This window comes from Anas acuta, chromosome 26, assembly GCF_963932015.1.
Source record: "Anas acuta chromosome 26, bAnaAcu1.1, whole genome shotgun sequence".
Taxonomy (NCBI): domain Eukaryota; kingdom Metazoa; phylum Chordata; class Aves; order Anseriformes; family Anatidae; genus Anas; species Anas acuta.
The window spans coordinates 3,889,143-3,914,822 of record NC_089004.1 but is presented as its reverse complement, the minus strand read 5'-3'; the positions used below and the strand labels follow the sequence as shown (position 1 = coordinate 3,914,822).

Below are 25,680 nucleotides of genomic sequence, written 5' to 3'. Positions count from 1 at the left end.
ACAGCCAATCACAGGGAGGCATGCTGCCACCAGGCAGTCAGAGCGCTGACTACAAGCCCCAGCATGCATCTCGCCGCGCGAGCACGTGCAAGCCGCTCCTCCCTCGGGGAGGCTAAACCAATCGGATGGCGGATAACAAGAAGCGGGGGAATGCTTAGCCAATCCGAGCCCGCCACAGAACGGATGGGGCCCGAAGGCGCGAAGCGGCGGCGCTGCTCTGGGCTGGGGCGCGAGGCCGCCGTTGTGTGAGGGCGATGGCGGCCGCGGCCGGGCCGGGCGGTGGCGGCGCCTTGAGGCGGAGGCTGGGGGCGCTCCTGCTCCTTGGGGCCTTGCTAGGGGCTGCACGGGCCGTGGTGTATTTCCAGGAGCAGTTTCTGGATGGAGGTTGTGGATGAGGGAGGGAGCGGTGGGGAGGAAAGGGACCCCCCTCACGCTGTCCCCCCCCGTAACGGCCATTTTGTGTCCCCCTGTGGGCGCTGGTACCACCCGGCGGGGCAGCTGGCTGGCAGAAGAGGTGGGTGCACTCCGAGTACAAGGCAGAAAGGCTGGGGACGTTTAAACTCACGGCTGGGAAGTTCTACGGAGATCCTGTGAGAGATAAAGGTGTGTGGGTTTTGTGGAAAATACACCACGGAAGCCATCTCAGGAGCTGAGGATTGGTGTTTATAGCACCTGCCTGTGTGGCAATAGAAGTATTTTCTCCACAAATAGCAAGAAAAGCGCATGTTTGAATGTTATTCTAATTATCTTTACAGGTCTTCAAACTAGTGAGAACTCCAAATTTTATGCAATCTCCTCACGATTTAAACCATTTAGTAACAAAGGGAAGACTCTGGTCATTCAATATACAGTGAAACATGAGCAAAAGATTGATTGTGGTGGGGGATACATTAAGATTTTTTCCTCAGACTTGGATCAGAAGAACCTGAGTGGAGATTCCCGTTACTATATAATGTTTGGTGAGTTTACTGCTCTGCATTATGAAAATATTGCCACTGCTGTTGTGCAGCTTCTCAAGGAAGGTTGTTGGAATGGTAGGAAAAATAATGGAGGGCTTCATAAAAAATAAGAATGCTGTGACTGTAAGCAGTTAGCTCTTCATGCTTGCAAAGAGCATGCATAGGATAAAAGTTGCTCAGCGAGATTTTTTTGAAGACCTTTACTTGAAGTAACATTCTGTATGCTGTTATCTGCTCTTACATACATTCCTGTGTGATGTGGTGAAGTTTCTGGGTATGTATCTAAGTGAAATTTGTCATTATGTAGGTCATGTGATTATATAGTTATTCAGCTTATGCCACAGATAACTTATCTTGCCTGGATTTTTTTTTTTCTTAGTTAAGGCTGTAACAGAACTAAGCCTCAGATGAGACAAAATCTAATTCTAAGGTAGCTTTAGAGACTTCTGAATGGAAGCCACGTCATTGATTACAAATGGAATGGCATTCTACAGAAATCATGTGGAGTGGGAGAGATGTCTAGTGGTGTTAGAAGGAAAAGTAAACAACCAGTATCTTTCTAAAAACAATTTAAGGATGCAAAGCCTGTTATCTCTTTGTAGGGCCAGATATTTGTGGATCCGAGACAAAGAAAGTCCATGTTATTTTAAATTACAAGAATAAACCCCACCCAATCAAGAAACCAATCAGATGTAAGGTAAATGCACATTTCAAAGATAGATAAACTTAAAATAACAAAACTAGAAGAATATGAAGAACTAAAAACAAAAAATTCCACAATTCTAAAAACACAATTCCAAGCATATATCACCTTTGAGAAGTTGTCTTTCACCATATCTTAAAAATTGTGTTAATTTTGGGACATCAAATATTTGCAGTTCACAATAATGTTTCTAGTTCAGTGATTGTGTTCATAATCACCTGACCCTGATATAGGGTGGAACAAGGTTGTAAGGCTGCTGTATGTTATTAAGAACTTTATGTCTTTCTGTTTCTTTGTTGTAATTTAATTAAAGCAATTCTGAAAGAGACTGCTTTTTCTGGGATTGAAATGCAAGTGGGTGGTTATACTTTAAATATTTTTGTTCTCAAGCTATGCAGTAAACTTCATGTGCCTTTGTTTCAGCTATTTGGGGTGTAAATAACTTAGATAATCATTTTATATGCCACTATAGTCAATCTTGTGACATTTCCTTTTGCCAATCAGATGTGGACTGTTTTCTTGCAACCATTTTGTTTTGCTCATATCCAGAAGGGGAGGCTAGAAAACATACTTGAAAGCCACATGACATTAATTTTGTTTTCCCTCTACAGAAAACTTTTTTTTCTTACTGTTTAGGAAAAAATCCATTAAAACTAGTAACTCTGATTCAAGGAAGTTCCTAAGAGCTGTATTTAAAGCTTTTAAAAAAGATTTTACTTGCTTTCTTTAAAACCCAGGTTGATGGATATACACATCTGTATACTTTGATTATAAGGCCAGATCAGACTTACGAAGTAAAAATTGATAATGAAGTGGCTGCATCAGGCAACTTAGAAGATGATTTAGATTTTTTGCCACCAAGGAAAATTAATGATCCAGCAGTGAAGAAACCCCATGACTGGGATGATCGAATCCAAATTGATGATCCAAATGACATCAAACCTGAGGTAACTTGGTCTCTTGAACCTGTACTCATTCTGCATGATTGGGTTATTTGGGTTCTGCTGAAACTGTTTGATGTAGTTGAACTGTGCACTAGTTCTGCTTTCTTTAACCTTTCTGTGCCTTTTTAAAGGATTGGGATGAACCTGAATACATCATGGACACTAGTGCTGAGAAACCTGAAGACTGGAATGATTCTGTGAATGGAAAATGGAGTTACCCTATGATCAAGAATCCTCTATACAGAGTATAAATAGTCCTGTAGATCTAGTTATGGATACCATGTTAAGCAACTTTTCTTTCCCTGACTGTATTCAGAATATGCGGTTTATCCTAGGGGGAGTGGCAACCAAGGCAGATTGATAACCCAAATTACAGAGGGGTTTGGCCTCACCCAAAGATTGACAATCCAAATTATTCGCCGGATTACAATATCTACAGTTTTGAAAACATAAGCATTATTGGACTAGATATCTGGCAGGTGAGTTGAGTTTACTGCAGATAGTGGAAAATAAAGAACTTTTTCTCACTGGATGTGTGGCAGTTCGTTCACCCTTTGAATGTAAGCATTATCTGTTATTTTGGAATCTTTGATGGACAGTGTTCTTAACATGCTTTTATTTAAATATATATACAAAACTGCAAAGTATTAAAAAAAAAAAAAAAAAAAAAGCATTGGTCTTCTGTTGTAGTTGTTTCTTGGTTCATAGCCATGTACAGATAAGTAAGGGGCCTAAACTGATCTGTGTGAGTGTTGGAAAGTATGACTTACTCCACCTGACTTGAGATTCATAGCAGAGGCTTCAGGCAGCTCAGTTACTCCTTTCTCAAAGGTTAACAAGGAGCAATCTGCCCTCTGGAGGCCCTTCTGAGGTATTCCTCTACCTCAGGTTTCCTCAGTAGCTAGAATTGAAACTTAAAATTTCTATGAGCAGTAAAGTATCTAAAGTGTAATTAAGTTGTTTCAATTCTTAAAAATAGTTTTCCAAAACCAGAGAGAATTCTTTATCAAATTCTGCAAAAAGCTATGGGGTTCTTAACGTGTTTTCTATCTGTTAAATATATAATACAAACATTATTAGAGGAATGAAACTAGAACCATAAAGGAATAAGAGGCATCTTGTGTTTTGTTTTGTTTTTTTTTTCCCCCCTCTTTCCTCAAAGGTGAGAGCTGGCACAATTTTTGACAACTTCTTGATAACAGATGATGAGGATTATGCAGAAGACTTTGGAGATGAAACATGGGGAGAAACAAAGGTAGTACATGAAATTATTGTTTATTTTGGTTCTTGATTGTCACACCTTAAAAATTCTGTTGAGTCTGAGCAAGATCCTATTGGTGCACAAAAATGAAATCTTTAATATTAGGATCCCGAAAAGGAAATGAACATCAGGCAGACTGAGGAGGAGCAGGAGAGAGAAAGGGTCATAGAAGAAAAATACTTTGAACAACGGTTTAAGAAAAAAATAAAGGAAAAAAGAAAATCTCAAAGAGAGGGAGTGATGAGGAGCTCTATCAAGAAAGAAGAGCTTTAATTATGTGAAAGACATTTTTTTTCCCCAATTATCTCTATAAAGATTTTGATGTTTTGCTAACAGCTTGTTGAAATTTGCATTGTTGAAGCTGTGTTAAGGCTGGACTTAAAAATATTTTGTGAACTTTAAGTTTTGTTACAAAGTATTATAGTGTACTTCTAATGTTATTAAAAATTTACCTTTTATTGCAATTGTGTTAAATACACCTTAAGTGTTACATTAAAAGCACCATTTTTGGAACTGTTTTACAGTTTTCTCATAATTTAATATTAAAATTCATGCTCATTTTGAGGAGATCAAAATGAGCGTTTTGTTATTTCATTAAAGGATTTTTGCATGTCAGATGTGTAAAGTGTGTTTCACTACATACTTCAAACTAAGAAGATAAACTTTGCTAAGCTTCTGTAGTAATTGTGCACCTGTCCCTGTTCCAAGGATTACTGCAGTTGTATCGCTGCTGGGCCCTTGCTGTGGCTGCTCCCTTTCTCTTTGGCTTCAGTGCGTGTTTCTGAACCAGGAACCACTGCATATTTTTGTTTGACCTCTTGTAACTTGTTCTTTTAACTTTGTTCAGTCACTTCTATCACGCGTCTTTTCTTCCTTCTTTTCTCTTGTCTTTTTGCTCTTCTGCATTTCTAGGTGTGGGCTTTTTCTTTCCTTTTCTTAAAAGTAATGCCATAATTTTTTCTAAAACTGGAGCCAGACTTCAAGCCCATCATTTTTTGTTTACTTCTTAGCTCCCTTAGCTTCCCACCTCCCCTGCTGCTGCCTCAACACTTCAGTGTAGTAAGGAAATGGGGAGTGGAAGGAGCAGTGGAAGCTCGGTTTCTGTCCTGTGGTGCAATTGAGGTCAAATTCCTTCACTTATCTTAGTCCTGCACCCTGTAAGACAACTTGCAATGACCCTATGGAGTAAAGAATTTTTACAGGCACTGAAAAACAATCCACTGACAGTTTTCAGTTCTTTTCCTACACCAGTTCCTCTTGATTTAGCTTTTATATGACTGCACTGACCAGCCTTGTTCAGGCTGCTCTTTCATATCTGTACTGTCCAGGCAGGGAGTTGTTAACCCTGTTATATTTGATGCTGAATGTTGGATCAGAGACCTGAGGCAGCTTAACCAGACGAAGTCTGTTTCCATAACGTTTTGCGTAACCAAGTCAAAAGCTAACTTGGCCGCAGCTCATCCAGCTAAAAGGCCGATCAGTGAGTTACCTGCACCAACGTTCCCTAAGGCAGCTCCTACCTTCCCTAGCCCTACTTCATCCCCACCGTAGAGCTGGGTCACCGCCAGCTTCGCTTGAGGCAGCTGGAGCGGAGCCACGGTGGGAAGCTAAACCGACTGCGGGCCTTCACCGCCGCCTCAGCCCCCGCTCCTCGGGGCGGGGACGGCTGCCGGAGCCCGATAAGCCTCGGTCCCTCTCACTGGGGGTGGTGGCAGCGGCGGCGGATCAGGCCCCGGAGGCCCGGCGGTGCCTCCCGCCGCCGCTCTCCCCGCCTTCCCCCGCCTTTTCCCCCGCCCCGGCCGCTGCCCGAATCAGCGGGAGGAAGATGGCGGCGCTCATCCCCCTCAGCCAGCAGGTAACCGGCCCGGCCCGGCCCTGCGGCGCCTCAGCCTGGGGGGGGTGCTGAAGGGAGGCGCTGGCCCCCGGGGACCGGCGGCCGGGAGCAGCTCGGGGGGGTGGGGAGCGGGGAGCGGGCACTGCCCCGCGGGGCTCCCTCCTCCGGGCCTACGGCGGGGAGCAGGCCCCGCTTGTCGTCCCCAGGGGTCGGGTTGGGGCTGGGCAGAGCCCCCCCCGGGCCCGGCAGGCGCTGTGGGGGCACAAAAGGCGGCGGCGCCTTCCCCTCATGGAGGCCCCGGGGTGGGGGGGAGCCGGGGCAGGGCTGAGGGGGACTTGAGGCACGGCGCCCCTTTCGCCTGGTTGTAACGCGGGGTGGTTCCTGCTTCGGCTCTCGGGGTGTCACGGCTGTTGTTTAGTGTTTGGGAGGCGCCACAGGAGGCTCCAGGATGAGGGAAGGAGAAGAAGGGGCTCACCCGGCAGCTGCAGGCTTTGGGGGGCCAGGGGAGCGCCCCGAGCCTCGGAGCTGGGCTCTGCCCAGGGTCAGCCTGCCCCGGTGCTGAGCTGTGCCTCGGCATTTGGGATGCTTGTCCAGAATCCTGTTGTTGCTGTCATTACGGTTTTTGATTAATTCCTCACCAAAGTAATTTCAGCGTGAGCGCTGCGTCTTCTTTTTTTATAGCGCTGTGAAGATATTTGATTTGTTTCCTGTAAAACAATAAAAACAAATTAATCCCTCCAATGCCTTGAAACAAAAACTGTTTTCTGCATTGTGTCTAGGCCAGGCAGGCATTTAGAACAACTGCTACTAGTTCAAATTATTCAAATACATCTATTTCCATCCAATAATCAACTCTCATTTGTGACATTGAAAATTTCTCTCTCAGTGAGGCCACGTTATGTTTAGATGACACGTAATTTGTAGTGCCTCTTATTAAGAGAGAATACCGCTTTTTTGCTTTTGGAAAGCAGTAAGAGTCCTGATTAACATCTGTTTAATTAAAAGAACGTGTACAGAAACATCTGAGAACATCCATGAACATCCAAGCTATTAGCCAAAGTTTTTGAGTCAAGCAATCTGGTGCGAAATGTATGTAGAAAATAAGCTCTGGACATGGAAGAGTTTGTTGTTGTGGAATAGCTGTAGTACATCAGTAAAAACGCATCAAATATTTATTATACTAGAAATTGCGCTGCTTTGTTGTGCGAATTATAATTGCATGAATGGTATTTTCTCTTGTATAGCATAATACATTATCTCAAAAAAGGGCCTTCTGCATATATATGTGTTATTTTGAAGTTTTTTAACAACTAGTTCATTGGAAGAGTTTTCAAAAGAATTACTTCTTTTCTATATTGAATTGTCAAGAATAATTTAGCTTTAGTCAGGGCAGTAAACAAGGAATTAGTAAAATTCTTTTAACGGCCTCAATTACACGATTATTACAAAGATATCTGCTAGTTATAATAAATACCAGACAATGGTATTAAGAGAAATAGGACAGGTTACGTGCACCAGAATGCTGAAGCACGTTCGTTCAGTTATGATACAAGAATATTGAAATCAACATACTAGGAGTTATAAACAGTATGCGTAATTCAGGCATGTGAAAGTGTTTGTTTATATTTGTTTTCACAAATGAATTTAATTATAGCGTTCTTCCTGTGCTATGAAGTTACATTTCTGTGAAGGAAAAATTCAGATGTCTAACCTACAGTATGCACGATACTTAAAAACAAATCTCAGCTGTCTTCGTGTAAGCACAAAGAGAGTTGAAGAACAAGTACATAAAATCAGTTCTTGGTGTTAAATAACAACGGGAACCGGTTTTGATTTACCTTTGATAACTTTATTTTCCTGAATATTTGGCCACCTTATCTCCAGTCTTTCCACTGTGCAGGCATGTGCGATTTACAGCCTCTGAAGGTTACAGAGAGTTGCGTTAGAGATATTGGGACAGTGCGGATCATTTCGTAGCTCTGTCTTTTGAGGCAGCTCAGGATACTCAGCAAGCAGAGTAAAGGCGAAGGTAATCTTTCTGGGGCAGCAGCAATCTTCTTTTGGCTTTCATCTCTGTGGGACACCCATGTTTTTCTCTTTTCAAAGTACCTATTCTCATCCACCTTGTGATGTGACGAGCAGCCAGAAGAAAGTTGTGAATCAGGAGGGCAACAAAGAAAATGGTTCCTCTGGTGCAGGGTCCTTTGTGGCCCAGATGTGACCTCAGCGAAGAGGAGCTGGTTTAGTATCAGTTTATTAATACTACTAAACTAATTAGTTTAATAATTGTTCTGGTGGCAGCAGCTTACTCCTTCCTGCCTTTTTTCCCAGATCTGTGTTAAGGGACGTGGAGGCGCGTCCGTGTGTGTACTGCGGAGCGTGTGTACCAGGTCTGCCATCAGAGATTTTGAACTTCACATTTGCTCAGGAAATCATTTAGAGGTGAAACAGCAAGGCACAACAGTTGTGAGGTTTCTGCTTGGGAGACAGTGCAAAGCATTGGTCCTAGGTGACATTTTTGGGAAGATGGAGTAGGCGCAGACACCAGTGCTATCACACGAGCTGCCGTATAACAGGTTAGAGCCGTTAGCTACTCATCAGCTGCGAACCCTTCAAAACGTGTCTGATTGCCAACATTAACGTGTGATGTTGGTTCTTTATCAGCTGATGCCATCAAGTCGCAGAATAATCTTGAACGATGGTGAGGTAGTCACGCGTGCTGATGGGTGGCTAGGCGGCTATGCTATTTTTATCAGTTGAGCCCATTTTGTCTGGTCTGCTTCATCACGGAGAGGCAGTCATTTAGGTAAATCGGTCAGAAAGCCTTCGGCTTTGTAAAATCCTGCAAGTAGTGGAGCGTTGGAGTGCTTTCTGGCAGCACTTGGATGCATTCGCATTGCCGTAGAGGAAACCTTGCAGCATTTAAGCACAACACCCTGGATTCCTGCCGCCTCCATCAGGTAAGTCAGCCGAATGTCGTGGCTGACAGCATCAAGTGAGGATGGGAAGACGTCTGGTGACGGGGTGAGGTCATTCCATGGGGCTGCTGGAGCGGTTTGCTCTCAGTCTTGGTATGAATCCAGTTTCTGCGTGCTCTAGGAAACTCGCCAAATTGGTTAGAGGAGCTTGGAGTTGGTCTCTGGCTAGCTGCTCTGAGCTTTCTGAGAAATGAGGGGTGTATGGCTGGGTGGAAGCTGGCTAAAACACACGACATTTTATTGAGAGGTGGACAGACCATTTCCTATATCCTTCTTTCCTCTGAACGATGTGTTTCCTGCTTTGGACAGGAACGAGGTGCTTAACTATGCCGTTCATTTACAAGCCGGCAGAAAGATGAGTCAGGTTTATGAGTTACGGTCGCAGCTTTCTTACTCTGAACTGCTTTGCAGCTTCCAGAAGAACAAGAGCATGTCGTGATGTTGGTGAACGCAGTGCCTTATTTTGCTGATGGAGTTAAGTGGAGTGCCTTCAAGATGTTTAACAAAGTCCTCAAAACGTGTGACCTTGCTAGCCAGGTAGAATAATTGACATTCCAAGAGCTCAGTGTTCGCTTGCCTTTGATTAATAGAGGCTGGTTATTTTGGATAGCTCCTTAAATTAAGATTTGGCATGTTTATTGTAAACTTACAGGAAGGTCCTCTTTGCATCAAATGAAGTTTTATACTTCTTGTCAGTCTTCATTTTCTTTTGTCACATTTCCGTCTCCCTTCCCATCAGAGTAGGCAGAAAATCCAGAAGTCCCCGTGGGTGATGAGGAAGAAGATGGCATTTGGGAGGTGACAGAGTGAGCATGAAGTCATCATTCGTCAGGTGTCTGACTTATGTCCTGTAGGACATCCCAAGCAGGCTTTGGGGTGTTTCAACATCCCTGCACCTCAGTCGCTGAACTCTTGGGTTGCTTTATCACTTGTTTTCTAAGGCCTCTGACAGCCATAAGGAGCGACTTGTTTGAGATGGAGGTTGGGCTGTAATTTTTTTTGCTGTTGGCATTGAGGCAGAAATGTGGAGGTGTGACCTTCGCGTGACGAGAACTTGTGTGTCCAGAGCAGGAGGTAAAGGGGAAGGTGGGTTTGGGGGCGTCTGCCCTTCTGGTGTTTCTGCTCTCACTTCCTTGGAATGTCAGCAAGAGGGAAGAGGAATCTGCTTGTTTAATACACTTAGGCAGGGCCTTGTGTTTGCTGCTTTTGTTGTAATGCAATGGTAACATCAAGTTGAAATCTTCAAACAGCAATGCCAGGGAATTGCAACATCTGTTAATTAACCATACCATTCATTCTATTTTTTAAACTCTGTTTCTTTTTAAGATAATGAAAAAAAATAGACGTGGGTATATTTTGATAGCAGGTCTGTGTGTGTATAATTGTTTGCTGAAAATACTCCATAAATATATGTATGTGATGTAGGAGGTCGTCAAGTCAGTGTTATTATCAAAACTCTACCTTTAATATTAGTAAGTCTCAAACTGTCACCTGAAATACCTTGGCAAATAGTTCAAAGCTGTTCAACAAAACCTTGTACTGTATAGTAGTAAAAGTGAGTGTAATTGTCAGTGTTGGTGAATGGGAAGGTGATGAGTCTGTTGGCTGCAAAGTTTGGGGGGATCAGTGCGTTCCACATTTTGCTCCAAACTTGGTAACTGAAATCTGTGTATTACTTCTATCAAAGATTAAAACAATAATAATAATAAAGTTAATTTGCTCAAAGTAGTATGTACTGATTTTTTATTTATTTCGATTGCTAAAGGTAGGCTATTTGTGATTGCAATTCATTCTTCATTTTCTTCTCTCCTATTTTTCAGTTTTCAACTGGAAATCCATTATATGAAACTTATTACAAACAGGTAGGTTTTTAAAAAGTTTAAAAAATAAAGTACAATTTCCTTTACCCAAGATTTCCCTCTCTTTTCTTCCCCTTTTCCCATGCTAAACTTCTGTAAATTCTCTCTGCTGAGTGGTAGCCACGTGCTTGTATAACTTTTGAATTAGAGATAAGAGATTTCATTTCTCATCTCTGCTTTCATGCCAGACGTGCTTCTGTTGAATGTAAATTTTTGTCTTTCAGGTAGATCCAGCATACACGGGGAGAGTTGGGGCAAGTGAAGCGGCGTTGTTTCTTAAAAAGTCTGGTCTCTCTGATATTATCCTTGGGAAAGTAAGTTGAAGGAATTAGACAGTGTTGTGCAGTAATTATCTATGTGCTTGTTAAACTGCAGCTAAGACTGAGCAGAAGGGGTTTGCAGATGTGAATGCAGTGGAATGTAAACCCAATCCTTTGAACATTATGTTAACCACAGACTGGCAATAGCTCCAAGGTCTTGGTCTGAGTTTTGTTGGATTCAGTACGGGAACTTTGTCTTTTGTGTAACATTTTTGTTGTTAACCTGAGAATTTAATAACATTATATTTCATAACTTGAAAGCTGCAATGAACAGTTCAAGAAGACATTCAGTATGAAGTGTTGAGCTGAGTTAAATTTTAAAGTTACAACAGCTTTTATTTTGTATCTCCACAGATATGGGATTTGGCTGACCCAGAAGGGAAAGGGTACTTGGATAAACAGGTAAATAAAATGTACCTGTAAACTTCTTGTCTTACTTTTCTTGATTCAAGAAAGTCCTGATATCCATAATAATTATTCTTAGCCTTTTTTTTTTTTTTGTAAGTTTTCATTTACAAGATGAAGTTTTTTTTCTAGTGTTGCTCATATCCAAGTGTATTAACTCAGTGAGGCTGCTGGAGAACTTTTGTTCTCATTTTCTTTTCCTCTTGGTTTGTAAATAATCACTGTGTGTGATATAGATACATAGTCATTGAAACTAACAAACACCAACCATGACTTTAGGACCTATTTTAGAAATCTTTCTTGCATGGAAGAATATAACCAGCATTATTAAAAATGGCTTGGAATATAAATTCTCTGTGTAAACATGCAGATATGGAACATCATTCATTTGTTTTCTGAATATTATTAATTCATAAGAAAAAATGTTAAAAATAGCTGTGGAACAGTCCTTCTTAAGAACGAGCTTTGATTTTTTTTTTCTTCTCTTTGTTTCATGTTTTTGTAAAGTCTTTCTTGAATCATCTTTAAAAGTGGTGAGGTAGTTGGTGCTGTGCATTTAACTGAGTGGGGCGCTGCATCTGTTTTTTCCATACTTAAGGGAACATGTACACTGTTATTGTGTTGTATGTATTGGAGAGTGTGAAAAAACTGCTTGCTTATTTTAATAGAAAGCACTATTGTTTGTAGGGTTTCTATGTCGCATTGCGCCTTGTAGCATGTGCACAGAATGGCCATGATGTTAACCTGAGCAATCTGAACTTGACTGTGCCACCTCCTAAATTTGTAAGTAATATGTACATGAATGTATGTATGTACTATATGAGAGCTAAACCTTCAGCTGAAATACTGGAATCACCTGTCTCATAAATGTCATGGTTCTGAGACTTCAGGTTGCTGTCAGACTGTTCCTTAAGACAGCTGCAGTCATGTCTGCAACTGTCCTGTCTTCGTGAGTAATATGTTCCAGCCCCTTCCTGGACTCCAAAATTAGTGCAAGTTTAACTACGGTCAGCTTGTTCAGGGAGCTGATGTGGCTGAAACCTAAATTAATCAAAAATATATATATAAAAGTAATTTTAAAGAGATTATTTTGGGACTGGATCATGAGTAAAGGGCATGACTGCAGCTTTGCCTACATAAGCTGATGTGGAACTGTACCTTAGCTTGCCTTAGTTCTGGGGCTGGGGACCTAGTGAACAGTATCCTCATCCAAGTACTGTAACAGTACAAGTTAGTATGACATATTTTTTTAATTTGGATATATATACAGCTTTTTTTCTTTTTTTTTTCAGTGTAGTTAAGCTTCATGCCTGTAACCGTCTCTTAAAGCATTTAGTAAGGATTAGAGACAAATGTGTTCGTGTATGTATAAAAAAAATAAATCTTTCATTTTAGCATGACACTAGCAGTCCCTTGCTGATCACGCCACCTTCATCAGAGACTCACTGGGCTGTTAGGGTAAGTGTAAAAGACAACACATTCCATCCATTCTTTAAAAGTAAATATTTTCTTTGTCTGTAATTTTTGCAGTGAGACAAGTTTGTATCAAATATATTTCCCATTTCAAAAGTCCTTCCTTTGCAGTCTTTCCTTCTCAGTGCACAATAGAGAATATTGAGCTACAGTTTTATGTTTGAAATAAGTATTAAACAAACCTTTGACAACCCCTGGTGTGATGTTTTTAAGACACAATGAATTTTAATCTTCTGCCTACATTTCTTCCAGAATCCTAATAGTAGGCACTTTCATGTTTGTATAAGGAACCCCACTGAGAATAGTGAAGCATTTCATCAAATCCATCCTGAAGTATTAATTTAAAGCTTGAGTTCATATGTTCTAGTATAGCATTCAGTGATACACACAATATATATCACTAGAATAAAGTAACTTTTGATACATACATTGGAATATTTGTATTTAGGTACTTCCAGATTCAAACGTTTTTTAAAATCGCTTCTAACGTTGATCTTTTACTTGTATGTTGTACTCTGAAGTGGGAAACAAATTATTTGGAATGAGTAATTTCTATTTAAAATCTTGTCAGGAGTGTTTTAATCAGATTGTGTTGTCCTTTCAGAACACTACAGAAATATGTCTTACATGTTGCACATTAAAATCTCTTAGGTGTCATAACATTAGCCTTGAAACTAAGCTCCTAAATCTAGTTCCATTGATTTTACATTTAAATAAAGCATGGTGGTACTTGCAAGAAAGCTTGGAAATTTAGAATAAATGCATTACTGACCAGTCTTAATTTCTTGCAAGATCTCATTTTCAACACTCACACAGGCACACTTTTTTACTTATTCAGGCTATTTCTTACCAACTAGGTGGAAGAAAAAGCAAAGTTTGATGGTATTTTTGAAAGCCTTTTGCCAGTAAATGGTTTACTTTCAGGAGACAAAGTAAAACCAGTACTGATGAATTCAAAGCTACCTCTTGATATCCTGGGAAGGGTAAGTATGCTGTTTAGATGGAGCTATTCTCTACTAAGCTTTTAGTTGCAGTGTTAAATATTTAAGTGTAACTTATCAACATAGATCATATTTTGGCTGAGATTTTGCATCAAGTGCATGCTATAAAGCAAGAACGTTAAGTAGGGTCTGAAGTCATCCACTTAGAAATAAGAATAATAATAGTAATTTGGGCCCTAAAGTAGATTGGCTTCGTTATCTCTGTGTTCGTTTTAAGAGCTGGAAATTTTGATTGTGATTGTGTTAAAAGTAAGACACAACAACATAAGCCTCTCCTAAACCATAATTGCTTTAATAACATTGTATTCCACTGTTTTGTCACTTTTCCAAGTGCAAGTTATTAGACATACCATTAAGTCTATCCACTGTTTGTACAAGAGAGCACTTTAAAACATCCTAGCTTATTGTAGCTGTCAAATTGTCAAGTATTTTTTTCACATATATTTATAAATACTTCTAAGATCTGAGTTTAGCACATCCATTGTACACTTGCAAGGGAAGCAAACCTTCAAGTATTTTCCTACTTTAATTTAAAATATGTTCCTTTACTGTCTGCATGTTGATAAGGTTGAGAATTAATACATTTTATGGAAGAGCTGTGAAAATCTGCATTATGATATACTTTTCATGTCTTTAAGAAGAACTCTTTCTATATTATCTGTAAAATTTAAGTATGACTTGTTTTAATTCTACACCTGAATATTGTGAAGCGCTCAATCTTGAAGGTCTTCATATTTTGTCATGTTATTTTCATGATGAAAATGCAGGAAACTTGTTCAAGAAGAGTTTGTACACAAGACAGGAGATTGAAGAAATTGGAAAAGTAATTCTGAGAAGTGGATGTATTTTTTCTGACTAAAAAAAACAAACTAGAACTTTTGGAATAAAATGCAAATTAGAAATATTTTGACTTTTCTAAAATATCTTTTTTATAAAACAAATTGGGATGATCTGCTAGCACATACCATCTGGAGAATTCCAAAAGCCACCTCTGGATGTTTTTAGTCAGCTTGTTGGGTCCTTAATTGCAATACATAATGATGGAAAACCTGCCTCTCTTGCAAGCAGAATTTCTTAGAGCCATTGTTTCCACAAAATACTTGATTCATGTTACCAGAAAACTCTAAATCCAGTCTGTTTCATGAGAGAATGCTTAGCTATGTCTAACAGAACTAATATGATTTTCACAAAAAATCTGTTAGGAGCTGTTAGAGAGCATGCTTAATACAATGACCATTAACATGAAAAGCACAGAATGTAACTTGTTCTCAAGTCCTTGTTTTTATCATAATTGTTGTAGGTCTGGGATCTCAGTGATATTGATAAAGATGGTCACCTGGACAAAGACGAATTTGCTGTGGTAGGTTGCTTTAAATTCTCAATTGACAGTGTGTCTGCTGGAGCAAATCGTTCTCAGTTGTCTCTTGAGCTTTGCAGGTTTCTCTCCTGCAGTCTGCTTTAAGGTCTAAGTCATTCACATGCAGTTATGACCTTTTTCAAAACCAGACTGACGCATGGTTGTGTCATCAAATTAAACTTTTAGGAATAACGTTCAAAATGATGTTCTGCTCTGGCTTACATCTCTAACCTTACTGTCTTTTGTTTTACTAATATGTAAATGACTGATGCTGGAAAATCTTGTTGCTTTTTTCTTCTTATTGTTGACATGTAATATCTGATCTCTTTGCCTTTGCAGGCAATGCATTTGGTTTATAGAGCTCTTGAGAAAGAGCCAGTTCCTTCACTGTTACCCCCTTCTCTCATACCACCTTCTAAAAGAAAGAAGACACCCGTCTTTCCTGGTGCAGTTCCTGTTCTCCCTGCAAGTCCTCCACCAAAAGATAGCCTGCGTTCCACTCCATCTCACGGTAGTGTAAACAGCTTGAACAGCACAGGGAGTTTGTCTCCCAAGCACAGCATCAAACAAGCACAGGTACAAACAAAATTTCTTTTTGGTCTCTTCCTTGTGTAAGCATTTTTTCTGAAAATATTTGTTGTTTGGAGGATTTGAGCAGAGAGAATGATGTAAGAATGGAAGAAGAATATGTGAATTTTAGTCACCGTGACCATGAGATGTAGCAAACTTTATGGAGAATTCTCACTTTCCATATAAAGGTTTTATTCATGTATCTGCTTTAATACTAAAGGATTAATTAATCTGCCTTATAAAACTCCCATGTAGAGTTTTGTTATTAGCTTGGAGACTTAGTATACCTAGTTGGGTCTGTATTACCAAAGAATTAGTGTTTTTAAGCTGATGAATTTATTAAAATTATTTTGTATTTATTATAATATGAATTTATTCAAATTCACAATTCAGATAAAAAAGCGTTCAGCCAAAACATTCATGGGAAAAGGGAAAATACCTGTTTGCCAGATTTGATTGTATGAGATGTGCTCAGAAAATCCTAATCTGACAAAAACTATATATACTCAGTGCCTCGGTAAAGATTATTTATCTTCTTTTGACTGAAATATAAAACTTTTGTTTTACAGCCATCTGTGAATTGGGTAGTACCAATGTCTGAGAAAGTGCGATATGACGACATTTTCTTAAAAACAGACACAGACATGGATGGTTTTGTGAGTGGCCAAGAAGTAAAGGACATCTTTATGCATTCAGGTCTATCTCAGACTCTCCTGGCACATATATGGTAAGAATTCCCTAGTAGCTGTGTTTTTGCAATTCACTAATCTGGGAAGACAGTTTATCCATCCAGAATTGTAATCCCAGCACTAAAAAATAAAAATAAAAATAAAAAAGCCCATCAGCCTCCTTTACTTGTCTTGTTGCAGTATTATAACATGTGGGCTATATGAAAAAACAAGGGAGAAATAAATTCTCACATTACTTTCTTTGAAGTTGGGTATAGATCAGGCTGTGAATTGTGGTTGATTTTTGTAGTTCTATTAGTAGTGCTAATAAGAACTTTCTCACAGTAACACTGTTCTGTTCAGCTAAATCTAATAATGCTGCTCTGCTTATGGAACTCTTTTACTAGACTAAGCAAGCTCTGATGAGGCTGAATCAAAATAAAATTACATATATATTTGTATTTCAGACTTCTTGGTTAAGAAGTATGCTTCCCATGTTTATAAGTATGATCTATTTTTTACCAGGGCTTTGGCAGATACAAGACAGATAGGAAAGCTAAGCAAAGATCAGTTTGCACTAGCAATGTATCTCATTCAACAGAAGGTCAGTAAAGGGATCGATCCTCCACAAGTGTTGTCCCCAGATATGATCCCTCCCACAGAGAGGAACACGCCTATACAGGTAATTCACTGATTATTAGTAGATACACTGAGCTTATGTGCCTTAACTGTAGTGGGCTTTGAGTATTAGTTTTGTAGTATGTCCGTTTTGCAATGTTATGGTAAAGAATTGCCTTTTTTCCTATCTCCTTGTACAGTTTTCTTTCATGTTTCAAACTATATATACGTTTTTGACAAGACAGTAAATAAAGAACAATACAGTAGTATATTGCATAAATAAAGCAGTAATAACTCTGACAAAAGCCTAGCTTGAAAAATACTTCTTTGTCACAAAGAAGTTTTTGTAAACTTCTTTAGGGATTGGTTAAAAGATGTCTTAGTAGCCTGTCCCTGGCTGTGGTCAGTATTACATTCTTCCTATGAAAATGTAAAACTCTTAAAGGGAAACTGAAGGCTAATGACTTCTTAGTTTTTGGTATCCGGTGGTTGACTCATCTCTTGTCCCATGACAGTCCATGGCCCTATATCTATCATCGTTAACTACATATTATTGGTCATAAGAACATCTAATGTCTTACTGAATCCTGCTTTGTTCCATTCCTCCATAGTTTCACTGTATTTCTGAAACTTAAATTAATGAATTCTTCTGTCATGTCAATGCATTCACCTTTTCTGTAAATTAAGTAGTATTTTCCTTTACTTTTTTTACTTTCCCTAACCAGAAAGCTTTTGAGCATCTAAATATATTTTTGTTGTTGCTATTGCTCTGGTCCTTTTAAGCTTTTTCCTGTATCCTTTTTCTATAGACTCTGTCAGGTTACTTGACCCCTGTAGGAACTGAGATTTCAGCACTAACAGAAATGCGCCGTGTGAGTAATTGTAATGTTGCAACGTTGTTTGTGTATTTATAACTTCAAAAAAGTTTTTATTTCTACACCTTCTGCTCTCTCTTTGCACTTTCTGTACTTTCCTCCTTTTACTATGCTAATTAAATATGGTAAGTCTCCTGATTTATCATACTAGCAGTGAGTTCCATGTCACAGTTTTTGTTTATTTACGGTGACTTTTCAAAGGATTACAAATCCTTCTCAAAATAATGTCAAATTTTGTACCAAATACTGAGACTCTTTCTTAATAACTTGACAACATTTTTTGCCTTAAAAAGCAAGGGAGATTCACAGGGAGAATTGTGTGGCATGCTCAGTGGTGGTTGTGTAGTATTTTGATATCTTCCACGTGATTTTGTAATTGCATATCATGATTGTGTTTCACCTTCGTCTTCAGCCTTAGTAAAAGAAGTTCTGTTCTGACTCTGCCTTCTAATAGACTATTTTATTCTTAATAGGATAGTTCAAGTTCTGTTGGATCAGGAGAATTTACAGGGGTGAAGGAACTGGATGATATTAGTCAAGAAATTGCACAGCTGCAGAGGTAATAGTTGTGGACGATTAACAGAAAATTTTGGAGTAGGAGAACCAATTAAGAATATAGTACTCGTGTCTGTTACTTTTATTTTCTTTTTATTTATTTATTTATTTATTTTTTTTATTTTTATTTATTTTCTTTTTATTCTAAAATTCTATTCTAAAATTCTAAATTCTAAAATTTATATTTTCTTTTTATTATTTTTTAAATATTTCTTTTATTTTCTTTTTATATTAAATTATTAATTTAATATAAATTATTAATTATATAAAAATAATCAGAAGATTAATTATAGAACGGGTTGTATTTTTGTAGGAATAATTGATATGTACACACCTTTACTCCTTCAAAGAATATATCGGAATGGGGGCTGGCATTTTTGTTTGTATGGTGTTTCCAGAATAATATTTAATTGATTCTTGCATGTATGTGTGTGTTGTATTACTTAACCAGTCATGAAAACTTTTGTTTGTTTATCTTACAGAGAAAAATATTCTCTAGAGCAGGATATTAGGGAAAAGGAAGAATCAATCAGACAGAAAACCAATGAAGTTCAGGTAAAAACTCATCTGCTTATGATTACTAGTTTTTATTGTAATCTAAAATAATATAGGGGTCATAAATCATTCTTTCTTCTGTCTTATGTTGTTTCTGGGCAAGTCTCCTCCTTGTGTGGGATTTTCCTCTAATTTACAAAACGTGTTTATTTTCCTGTTCTCTGTCAGAAATATTTTCTTCTCATGCTGGTTAATACAATCAGAGGATGTTGCATGTATGGTTTTAAATATTTTTTCATTAGTACTTGACTGGCACTGTAATTTATTAAATCATTATTCAAAATGTATTTTTTTTTTTTATAGCAAGGGTAACTCAATTACACATGTTCTGCATCATAGTCTCTTTCCATTTTGTGGGCACTGATTTGTATGATGTCTTATACAAGTTCCTGCTGAAACAAAGCATGCACATGCAGGAAATAGTCTATGACGTAGAAAATCTTGTGGAGTGTGCCAACCTGTTTCTCTGTGATTGATCATTCCCATAAGACAAGAGCTAAATGTAAGATAAACTGTGAAATTTTCCTCAGGAACTGCAAAACGATTTAGATAGAGAGACAAGTAACTTGCAGGAGCTGGAGGCTCAAAAACAAGATGCCCAAGATCGCCTGGATGAAATGGACCAGCAGAAAGCCAAACTGAAAGATATGCTGAATGATGTAAGGCAGAAATGCCAGGAAGAAACACAGGTGGTGAGTGTATATTAATCCTCAAGGTGCTCAAGTATATCTTTTGTTGAAGGAAATAGCATTCATTTCATAAATAAGCTCAACTTACTAATTTTTTTAACCATAAATAGCAATTTCCACACAAATGCAGATGTCCAAGAAAGGATTTTGCTAGCCTGAATGCCTTTCTTAAGATTATAAATGTGGGGTTGAACTAGATGATCTCCAGAGGTTCCTTCCTACGTAAATTACTGCTGTTCTGTAAATATGAAATACTTATTCAGCCAGTTAGAATAGTTGAGAAGCATTACCTTTGACCCATGAGACAGCCTGTGGGCAGCAGTGTGTATTTTTTACTGTGAACCTCATGTCAGCATTCTGAGTTAAAGTTAGGTTTTCAGGAGTTAGAACTGTCAATGTAGTTAGTATGTTATCTTCATGTAGAAACTCAGTGTCTAAAGTAATGCAAAAAAGTGGAGCAGAGTCATGTGCGTGCAATGGTATAAATTTAACTCTTATCAGAGTTTAAAAAGATTAGCTTTTTAATACTTGATAATATTTGAACGGAAAAGAATCCAAGTTCTGAAAACTACAGTGTAACCATTTAAGAAACACTTGGATTACCTTTATAATTTTTGAGGTATTTTTGTCATTTAAGATACTAGTGTTTCTTAGTTTCTTAGCACATCCTCTGTGCTTTTACCAAAGATTCTGTGTGATGTAATAGGAAGCATGCAGATCTTCAAACGACATTCTTCATCTTCTGTAGTAGTTGATAGCTTTGTATTATTTATAAATTCATAATGTGTTAAGGTACATTTACTTGAAATTTCTCTCTGATATTTGTAACGTTTTGTTTCAGATTTCATCACTGAAAATGCAGATTCAATCTCAGGAATCAGACTTAAAATCACAGGAAGATGATCTTAATAGAGCAAAAGCAGAGCTGAATCGCCTCCAGCAAGAAGAGACTCAGCTAGAGCAGAGTATCCAGGCTGGAAAAGTACAGCTTGAAACAATAATCAAATCTTTAAAATCAACACAGGAAGAAATAAACCAGGTATTCACTGTAGTTTGCATGACATCATCTTTGCTTTCTTGAATGCTAAAAGTTGAATGTCAACTAGAAAGATGACTTTACAAAAGAGGAGAAAAATACTGGTGCATGAAATAAGCCTTTCTGACTGGTTATTGAATGAGTAACATACTGAAGTATTTTCTACTGCTTAGGCAAGAAGTAAACTTTCTCAGCTTCAAGAAAGTCATCAAGAAGTCAATAAGAGTATAGAAGAATATAATGAAGCTCTCAATGGGATTCATGGTGGTAGCCTGACAAATTTAGCAGACATAAGTGAAGGCCTTGGGCAGACAGAAAGAAACAATTATGGAACTATGGTAAAACTTTTTATACTGTTATTTTGAGTATTTTACAATTTGTAACTTAATCTAAAATCTTTAAGATGTTTGTTTAGTTGACTTTTGGGATGTTAGCAAATACTGTGATTCCTGCAAGGTAGAAATCTCCAGTGATTTCACACTTGCTCTTTGAAAACATAATGCCCCCTCCAAAAAAAGGATTGTGGATTAAGAACAGCAATGCATAGAGATAAATGGTCTTAATGCTCAATTTATTGCTTCGTTCTTGTGCTTGCATGACTAATGTTATGCTTAATTTCCAGTGGAAACTTTCAGAATGTTTCTCTTATTTGTAAAAACCTAAGCATCACTGGTAGAAAACTCTGGTGTATGTTCATAGTAAATTCTTAAAGCGTTGTGTCCCTTTCCTGTTTCATAATACTTTCTTCCTCTTCCTCCTTTTTTTCTTTCCTCTTCTGTTTTGAGAAGTCTTAATTAAGACTTCTTCATTTGCATCCTGTTAAGGGATTACAGAAAACTCGTATCTTTCTAGTGTTGGAGACAGTATCAGTGGGGTAGTTAGTATGAGCTATTTCTTAGAGGTGAAAAGCTCCAGCTGACAATTGAACTCTGTTATAGAGGTGCTATACACACATACATCTACTGTGGCGTAGACTGGGCAATGAGGAGTTTTTTTATAATTTGAAAGGGTTCGGTTGGCCTCTATTGGCAACCTCTTTATTGTCCACAATACAAATTTGTTTCTGCTGTGTATTTACTTCTGCTTAGAAGCCACTTATTCAGAAAGCTCTTTAGGAAGTGAATTTTATTCAGAAAGTTCTTTAGGAAGTCACTTTTAGGATCTTTAAACAGGAACCAAGATACCATAGAATTTCTGCTAAATGAGTAGCTGAACACTTTAATAAAGGTGAGTTGCTGTAATGTTTCTCCTCTTCATTTTTAGGATGATCCATTTAAGAATAAAGCCTTGATGTTTACAAATAACACACAAGAATTGCATACAGACCCATTCCAGTCAGAAGATCCTTTCAAATCTGATCCATTTAAGGGAGCAGACCCTTTCAAAGGCAGTAAGTGACCAACCAATGGCTTACCTGAGACCGTGAAGATTAATTGTTGAATAAATGATATTTTCAAACTTTTATCATCTTGCTAAATAGTGGATAAAACAAACTATTTTTCTATTCTGCATAGGTGACCCATTCCAGCATGATCCCTTTGCAGAACAACCACCTGCTCCAGCAGGTAATAGCCCTTATGATAACAGGACTGATGAGATAAACAATTCATAGCCAAGTGCAAAGATGGATTGCAAGGTTTCCCTGGCTTCAAATTTTTGTTTTGCATGTGGGAAATTAGATACCTAGCCTTGTATATGGACATTCAGAATCAATATGTTAATAATGTGTGTAACTTTTCATTAAGTGAAGTCTGTAACCCTACTTACTGAAAATATGTACTCATTACAACTTCCTCTCTATACTGGGTACTTACTAACTATCTGGCAATTTGTCGGATTTACAGTGTTGTTGGTGTTCATTTTAATAAGGAAAAAATAATTAGTGTGAGGTCAAATGTAGGATGGTTCATCTTGGAGTCACTTTGTTGTTTTGCTTAGTAGGTGCTACACCCTATTTACCTTCTAATGCTTCTTCTAGATCCATTCGGAGGCGATCCATTTAAGGAAAGTGACCCATTTCGTAGTTCTGCCCCTGAAGATTTCTTCAAGAAACAGGTGAAGAGCGATCCATTTACATCAGATCCATTCACAAAACCCTCCACTGTACCCTCGAAGGTCAGTAATTTATAAAATCACATGCAATAGGTTTCTTTACTGTTGACAAGCTAAAAGGAAAGAAATATCACCAAATACTTTTCTCTTAAGTGAGAAAAACACAATTCATTTTATTCTTAATTAGTATGGATTTTTGGGGGGACCAGGATGTTGCTCTTTTCAGTTTCATGATAATGATGTGCATTCATTATGAAGATGCAGATGGGTGTATTTTTTTCTGTTTGAAAATTCATACCTCCAATGTTCACTCATTCACACCATTACCTCCATTGCACCAATGCTTCTATTTGTGCAGTCACATAGTGAGTGGGATCAAGGAACTTATCTAGCTAAAGGATTATAGAACCAATACAGTGGCAGGACTGCACAGAACATGTTTGTCAAATGTATAGTCACAGTTACAGTTCTTGAGCTGTACTGGCATGTATGTGTTGTGTTTTGGTGGTGTTTTTTTTCCTACTCTTACAGAATTCATTGATTATTGCCACCCAAGAGTTAGAACTAGTATCAGTCAGTGGAAGGTTAGTTTAAATCTGTAGGTTTGTACTTAGGTAACAGCAGATTTTCTGTGCAGAAGAGCAGCTGTAAGCACCATCTGTTTAAAAAGAAGTTTGGGATATACGGTGTCCCTGAATTACTGATAACGTAAATGTTTGATTTGAATATTCAGTCTCTGTTGCTTAAAGACTAAACACTAACAACTGAACAGAGGGTGACTGGGTGCTGGAACAGGCTTCAAAGGGAAGTGGTCATGGCAGCAAGACTGTCAACGTTAAGTATTTGGACAATGCCCTCAGAAATGTGGTTTGATATATTTTTTTAATTATTATTTTTATTTTTTGGGTGGTCCTGTGTGCAGCCAGGAGTTGGGTTTGATGATCATTGTGGGTCCCTTCCAACTCAGAATATTCAATGATTCTTATTCTGAGTGTAATTTTTTATTTTGCCTTAGGAACTAATATCATTTGTGTGATACACTTTCACTTGAATGTGTTTTGCTTGTAGATACCTAATTTACTCACTTTTGTTCAATGCTGTCAATAGCCGAATGGATTAATGCTGCATATTTCATCTATTCATTCAATTTCATCCTCTCACGTGTCCACAGTAGAGTGATCTGAAACTGGAAATAATTTGTCCTAAAGCAATAGATTTTTCTTTGCACAGAAAGACTAATTCACAGTACAGCTGAACAATAATTATGTGTATCTGTTCTTATTTAGTCTGACCCTTTTGAAAGCAGTGATCCTTTTACATCTTCCAGTGTCTCTTCAAAAGGTCCAGGTAAGAAGAACATTTTTTCTTGTGAAGATGAATAAGTAGGTATTTCTTTATGAATGAAAAATCAAATGTTAAAGTTGAGAATAAACAAAGTATATTGTGAACTGGTGGTAAATACCATTGTGCTCTTACTATGTTTGATGAAGATAAAGCCCTCATGTTAACTACATACTTGGCTTTTGTTTTTTTCTTTCAAACAACTGATAGAAAACTATTGCTCTGTGCAATTTTTTCTTAATATCACTTAGCAGGGTAAAATGCAAGTGTTTAATCACCTACCCAGTTTCATACCTTACTGGCAATAAGTTATTCAGAATTCTTGTGTATTATTTTAAATATTTTTTTTTTCTGCATCCGTTTCAGATCCGTTTGGTACATTGGATCCATTTGGAAGTGGCACTTTCAGTAGTGGGGAAGGATTTGCAGACTTCAGTCAGATGTCAAAGGTAAAGGTTACAAGGAAAGCAAATGTCCTTTAAAATAAAAAATGTATTTTTTGTTTGAAGGGTGCGATAAGATTGTGTTTTTTGAGCTGACATGTTTCTTCTGCTTTTATTCTGATGAGTCTAAGTACTTAGAAGAACATTATTCATCTGTCTCGGGTATGGTTAAGTCTTACCAAGACCAGTAGATTCAAGGGGGGAGGGAATCAGTTTTACACATACATTTTCAAATACCAGTGGAGCAAAAGAAAGAACCTGTAAGCAGAGGTAGTTGTTCCAGATAAAGGAAGTCTGGGCCAAGCAATATATTGCTAAGTTCTGAGGTTCGCTTGGATGCTGCATCTTTCATTATATTCTAACTTGTTCTTAAACTTCTCCCTGAGTTTAGGAAACAAGGGGAGGGTGGAAAATATTGTGTGCTTATGTTTCACAGTTTTGCACAGAATTGCTATTTCTTGGTTTATTGTTATAAACAGGGTATAAAAGGTATTCTAAGTAGAACTGTCTTACCTTCTTGTCTGTATAGTCATTCTGCTGATATTTTTTTGAGGCAGACTTGTAGTTACAGTTGCCTAACTTTTTACATTTTGTACCACAATAACACTTGAACATTGTAGAGTAAATGTTTGCTAGAAAATGTATTACCTTTTTGGCTAATTAAACATTTTGTATTTTTTTCCTAACTTTTCTTACTGTTTTGTGGGATTTTTAGCTCCCCACTAGGTGGCAGCAGTCTTTACCTTTTCTGGTGTTTGGCTTGAATTGGAAGCTTTAGTGAAGCTCTGACTGAGCCTTAGGTTTCCCTACAAAGCTCCTCTTTTTCATTTCGGTATGATAAATTTTCCTGCACAGCATAGTTTTTTGTGCCTTTTTAAATCACTAGTAGAGTCCTTTGCAAAAGCCAGATGAATATAAAATGATAAAGTTTTAGAATTTTCCCTGAACTTTTACAAAACAACAACAAATAGGCATGTGTAACTTAAGAAAAACTTGGGAAAAGGGTGTCCGTTCTGCAAGCTACCATGTTTTTCCAGTTACTACTTTGTTTCATGGCTCTGCTTATCACAGAGTGAAGGCCACACTGCAGTATGACTGTTCATTGCCAACTAATAAAAATAGAGTTTTACTTCCTTTTATTTTTCTTATCAGCTTTTTGCTAGGAGTAAAAGTTCTAGAAGTAC

At 38.1% G+C, this 25,680-nt stretch overlaps 2 protein-coding genes across 11 annotated transcripts in view; both read left to right on the top strand.

Annotated features, from left to right (window-relative positions):
• The first annotated feature begins 67 nt into the window (after nucleotides 1-67).
• Nucleotides 68-4,824, top strand: CALR3 (calreticulin 3). Its single transcript, XM_068661703.1, has 9 exons — nucleotides 68-384; nucleotides 499-603; nucleotides 756-959; nucleotides 1,562-1,656; nucleotides 2,400-2,609; nucleotides 2,738-2,851; nucleotides 2,942-3,085; nucleotides 3,769-3,861; nucleotides 3,973-4,824. Exons 1-9 carry the CDS (start codon nucleotides 255-257, stop codon nucleotides 4,138-4,140), a joined length of 1,263 nt encoding a protein of 420 aa, XP_068517804.1. The 5' UTR covers nucleotides 68-254; the 3' UTR covers nucleotides 4,141-4,824.
• Nucleotides 4,825-5,543: 719 nt separating this feature from the next.
• The window catches only part of EPS15L1 (epidermal growth factor receptor pathway substrate 15 like 1), a 42,701-nt gene continuing 22,564 nt past the window's right edge, over nucleotides 5,544-25,680 (top strand). For 2 of the 10 annotated variants that reach the window (XM_068661352.1, XM_068661357.1), the window contains exons 1-22: nucleotides 9,103-9,216; nucleotides 10,500-10,545; nucleotides 10,767-10,852; nucleotides 11,213-11,260; nucleotides 11,951-12,046; nucleotides 12,659-12,721; nucleotides 13,594-13,719; nucleotides 15,038-15,097; nucleotides 15,434-15,670; nucleotides 16,234-16,391; nucleotides 16,858-17,014; nucleotides 17,760-17,822; nucleotides 18,299-18,384; nucleotides 18,863-18,935; nucleotides 19,466-19,627; nucleotides 20,466-20,663; nucleotides 20,834-20,998; nucleotides 21,924-22,050; nucleotides 22,175-22,225; nucleotides 22,639-22,775; nucleotides 23,999-24,059; nucleotides 24,420-24,502. In XM_068661352.1, coding sequence (XP_068517453.1) covers nucleotides 9,118-9,216; nucleotides 10,500-10,545; nucleotides 10,767-10,852; nucleotides 11,213-11,260; nucleotides 11,951-12,046; nucleotides 12,659-12,721; nucleotides 13,594-13,719; nucleotides 15,038-15,097; nucleotides 15,434-15,670; nucleotides 16,234-16,391; nucleotides 16,858-17,014; nucleotides 17,760-17,822; nucleotides 18,299-18,384; nucleotides 18,863-18,935; nucleotides 19,466-19,627; nucleotides 20,466-20,663; nucleotides 20,834-20,998; nucleotides 21,924-22,050; nucleotides 22,175-22,225; nucleotides 22,639-22,775; nucleotides 23,999-24,059; nucleotides 24,420-24,502 — 2,382 coding nt within the window. In that variant the 5' untranslated portion in view covers nucleotides 9,103-9,117. Of the gene's footprint in view, nucleotides 5,723-9,102; nucleotides 9,217-10,499; nucleotides 10,546-10,766; nucleotides 10,853-11,212; nucleotides 11,261-11,950; nucleotides 12,047-12,658; nucleotides 12,722-13,574; nucleotides 13,720-15,037; nucleotides 15,098-15,433; nucleotides 15,671-16,233; nucleotides 16,392-16,857; nucleotides 17,015-17,759; nucleotides 17,823-18,298; nucleotides 18,385-18,862; nucleotides 18,936-19,465; nucleotides 19,628-20,465; nucleotides 20,664-20,833; nucleotides 20,999-21,923; nucleotides 22,051-22,174; nucleotides 22,226-22,638; nucleotides 22,776-23,998; nucleotides 24,060-24,419; nucleotides 24,503-25,680 lie in introns of those variants that run through there. The other 8 variants (XM_068661355.1, XM_068661360.1, XM_068661354.1 and 5 more) reach the window with 8 other exon arrangements.

Coding starts and splice junctions, on each gene's coding strand:
- CALR3 (XM_068661703.1), top strand. CDS start 255: ATGGCGGCCGCGGCCGGGCCGGGCGGTGGCGGCGCCTTGAGGCGGAGG. Junction 385..498: donor GGAGCAGTTTCTGGATGGAG/GTTGTGGATGAG, acceptor CCGGCGGGGCAG/CTGGCTGGCAGAAGAGGTGG. Junction 1,657..2,399: donor AGAAACCAATCAGATGTAAG/GTAAATGCACAT, acceptor TTTAAAACCCAG/GTTGATGGATATACACATCT.